The 3,990-nt window shown below is 43.2% G+C and overlaps 1 protein-coding gene across 1 annotated transcript; it reads right to left on the bottom strand.

Annotated features, from left to right (window-relative positions):
* Positions 1-524: 524 nt before the first annotated feature.
* Positions 525-2,824, bottom strand: tatdn2 (TatD DNase domain containing 2). The gene is made up of 4 exons (XM_010780301.1): positions 2,524-2,824; positions 2,001-2,399; positions 779-1,744; positions 525-692 (listed from the first exon to the last, which is right to left on the bottom strand). Exons 1-4 carry the CDS (start codon positions 2,815-2,817, stop codon positions 540-542), a joined length of 1,812 nt encoding a protein of 603 aa, XP_010778603.1. The 5' UTR covers positions 2,818-2,824; the 3' UTR covers positions 525-539.
* Positions 2,825-3,990: the final 1,166 nt, after the last annotated feature.

A 3,990-nucleotide genomic window follows, 5' to 3' on the forward strand; every position in this document is an offset into this window, starting at 1 on the left:
ATCTGTTTACAGTTCTGTTTCAAATGGGTGTTGAGAGATGTATCCATAGATCTCTTCATGTTGCTCTCAAAGTGCACCAGATTGATGCTTTTAACTTCAATATTTAAAAATCTTCCCAGGGGAGCTTGCCCCCTGACCCCCCTATGTGAGGTCCACACACCACCTATAAAAATAACACTTTACCCCTGCTTACACCTATATGCCGTGAGCTGATTATCGAGCCTTCATTGTAACAGTCGCGGGTACACTGTGTGTGTGTGTGTGGGGATTGTTGCAGTAGAACATTCCACTGTAGCGACCAGTACATTAATGGGAAACCCTAAATGTTTGAGCACCCTCTATGAAACGTCAAGCTACCCCACAGCACCCCCAAAATAGAATCTCTGGCGCCGCCACTGAGCCTGACTATTTGTGTTGGGGGGGCCCGACTTTTTTTTTTCTCCAAAGGGGGGGCCTGACAGAAAAAGTTTGAGAACCACTGGTCTAACTATAAAAAGAACACTTACATTTTCTTAAATTGACTTGAACAGGAAAGTTAGTCAGATTATTTTCCTCCACACATACCGGTGTATCTTGTGCTCCCTGGGGACGCACTTCTTCATGATTTCCAGCAGGTCGTCATCAGCGTCCCTGCAGTGGATCACCAGAGGCTTCTGCATGGCCACAGCCAAATGCAGCTGGCGCTCAAACACCTTCCCAGAGAAGCAACACACAATATTATTTTACAAATGAATCACAACATATATTTTTGACAACTTCACAGTGTCAAAGACTGTACCTCTTTCTGTTTGGAGGTTTCAGTAGAGTTTTTGTGGGAGTAGTCCAGGCCAATCTCACCAAACGCCACAACTTTTGGATGCCGCATGGCCATCAGCATACTGCGTTCATGGACACTTGAGTAGAATTTGGCAAAGTGGGGGTGGCACCCAAAGGCCCCCCATACCATGTCTTCAGCCAGCAGACCTTCCCACAGGGCCTCCTTCGCCGTGGCCCTTGGGTTGCAGAAGTTGGTGATACAGCCTCTATACTCAGGAGGAAAGCTGCTTTGGTAGTGCCTTCGAAAGCTGCTGAACGTCCCGCGGAAACCAAGCTTTCCATAGAGCATGTCTATGTGACAGTGTGTGTCTATGAACCCAACCTGACTGCCCGGGTAGTTGGTCCCAAAAGGTGCAGCTTCCATGGATCGTCTTCTTTTAGGACGGTCACAATGTGTCGAGGTGTGACGCATGAAGAAGCTTGAATCTGACTTCCTGTGTGTGGCTGTGGAGTTCCACTGTCCTCTTCTGGAGTGGAGTGGCAGAGCATACGGATCCGATACATGGGACACAGCGTAGGAAGAGCAGAAACTCTCAGTCCGAACTTTGGATGCCTTTGAAGGGACTGTGTTTGTTTGGTTGGCCATAAAGGGGACAACAACTGTCCTCTGTGATGGTGAGAAAGGCCTCTCCACAGCGGCCCAAGACGTTTCATTGGGGGATGAAAACGTGAAAGAGGAAGTTGTAGCTCCCTGGGTATTCAATGGAGGGCTTTCCCATTGATGGCTATCAGGAGAAGCAAACTGATGAGGTGAGAAATAACACCTAGAATCTGGGCTATACTCCTCAACATCAAGGGGAGCGTCACAGCATTTGTCTTCCGATCCATTTTCTGCAGCAAATAACTTGTCCTGAGAGGTTGTTTCTACCAACACATGGTCCGGATCGACAAACCTCTTCTGTAAATCTTCATCTTTTAGCACCACAGTCTGAAAATATGACAAAAAAAACATTTCAAAGTAAAAATGCAAGAAAGAGATTTAAGGGAAGGGTTGCACTGATTCAAACTTGGCATTAGACTATTTTTCTTTGATAGTTAAATGGCTTTTGATTTGAATCATCTTTTATAAAACAAATATGTCTTTGTTTCCCTGGCACATGAAAAACAACAAAGTCAATTAAAAAAAATGCTTTCATTTCTACAAAAAGAAAGTGGTGTAGCCGTATATGTGTGAGTTAACTTACTCTTGTGTCTGTTAATAACTCTGATCCACCACCTTGGGGTTCAGAGTCCTCAGACGACTGAACGTTGGGCTCCCATGATTCTTCCTGAATACTGCCGTTGTCCTCAGATTCATACACCGGTTTAATTGGGGAACAATCTATATATGTGGGGTTCCTGTCAAGTGATGCCGGACTGAGCACTTGGGTCTCCAGTGGTGAGGTCACAGGGGTATTTGTAGTGCTGCCCCTTTCATTTGAGCTGCCAATGGCTGCTATTAGTGCCCTGCTGTAGATAGCTTTCAATCCTTCCTCTGGTGTCCTCTCTCTTTTTTTCACAAGGAAAGAGTGAAGTGAAGTTAACAATACTTGGTCGCTCTCCGAGGATCCTAGCTGCCTGGAAGAGTTTTCTATGGGTTTCTCCTGATAGTAAAAGGTGCACACAGACAAAATAAAAACAGTAATTACTTAACAAGAAATAGCATATATAAAACTTGAGCTTTGATTAAACAACATACAATTAATAGATGGTCTGAGCAAAACTTACCTCTGAGGTTATGATTTCTTCATAATTTTTCCTGGACAGCTTCCTCAGCTTAAGCTTGCCTAAAGAGGGCGTGCTTTCACCAAGCTCTTTGGCCTTTCTCTTGGGAGTGTTCAGACTCATTGCCCCAAGGCCATCAGGTCCTGGAGAGCTGCTGAGGTTATATGAATCTTCATTCGGAGACATATTCCAGCAAGACGGTGTTCCTGGGCTAGCATCACTATCCTGAAGCTGTGTGGGTGAGGGGATGGTAGTCTGAAGCCACTTGAACTTCAACTTCTTCCTGCGGCTGTCCATGTCTGAGATTTCTAATACAATGTAAAGGAATTAACACATCTGTAACCATCCAGTTCATCATGCAGGCAACAAGGTTATAACATGAAAACATCACTGTTTAAATACTTAAAAGGTCCCATAACATGGCCATTTCTACTCATGATAATTACATTGTTGAGGTCTACTAGAATAGATTTACATTGTTCAATGTTCCAAACTCACATTTGTTTCTCATACAGCATCTCTGTATAGTATGTGTATTCACTCTCTGTCCCCCCCCCCCTGTTCTGATTAGTCAACGACCGTTACAGCGGAACATCAGTGTTCATGTGTTTCAATGGCGTTTGTTAGCAACCAGAAAATGACAAACAGATGAGAATGCTGCGTGGGGTCTGGGTGCCATGTTGGTGGGACGAGCTCCGAGTGTGTGTGTGTGTACAGAGCTCTGTGCAGCACCACGGCTGAGAATAGATAAGAATGTGTGTGTGTGTGTGTGTGTGTGTGTGTGTGTGTGTGTGTGTGTGTGTAGCTCCGCAGTGTTACATCACTATGACCAGGAAGAAAAAAATGGAAAAAGAAAAATCTCCAACCAACAAGGCGTTCTGGGGCAGCACGGCAGCACAGATACAGGTCTTTTCTGTGTAAGAGTTGTATTTGCTACAGGGTGTATTTTGAGGGTTTGTGACTTTGCAGACCGTTTACACGCATAAAAAGCTACATAACACACAAGGGGACGGGTAATAACACTCTATGGTAATAACCAGAAAAGCATGACATGGGACCTTTAAGATAAAAATGCAGTTATAAAATGCAGTTATGAAAATGTATCCTATATGAGTTATTTCCTAAGTGTAGTTTTCTGTAAACCCGCAGTTACACATTATTTAATTTAATGTATCTGGTCATAATAAAAATTTGTTATAAAGACAGAGATGCTTAAATGTGTGAATGTCTAAGCACAGCAATATAATACAATATTGAAAGATGGACGATAGAGACAGAGATGTATTTCCAAGAAAAACAGCTAAACCCAGCAGCCTACAACAAAATACTGAATGAACCTTAATAATATCCTGGATCGCCAAGAAATAACCATATCAATAGTAAGGTTTGACTGTCGAAACCTTATACTTTATTTATCTGATTCTCAGATGTTAACTTAATAAATTGATGTAAAACTACGAGACATATTCT

Source organism: Notothenia coriiceps, unplaced genomic scaffold (genome assembly GCF_000735185.1).
Source record: "Notothenia coriiceps isolate Sejong01 unplaced genomic scaffold, NC01 NC01_scaffold00021561, whole genome shotgun sequence".
Classification (NCBI taxonomy): domain Eukaryota; kingdom Metazoa; phylum Chordata; class Actinopteri; order Perciformes; family Nototheniidae; genus Notothenia; species Notothenia coriiceps.

Bases quoted from the DNA above. Each gene is read 5' to 3' on its own strand.
- tatdn2 (XM_010780301.1), bottom strand. From the start codon at position 2,817: ATGGACAGCCGCAGGAAGAAGTTGAAGTTCAAGTGGCTTCAGACTACC. The intron at 2,400-2,523 runs GTAAGTTTTGCT...TTTTACTATCAG, and splicing joins AAGAAATCATAACCTCAGAG to GAGAAACCCATAGAAAACTC. The intron at 1,745-2,000 runs GTAAGTTAACTC...TCATATTTTCAG, and splicing joins AGTTATTAACAGACACAAGA to ACTGTGGTGCTAAAAGATGA.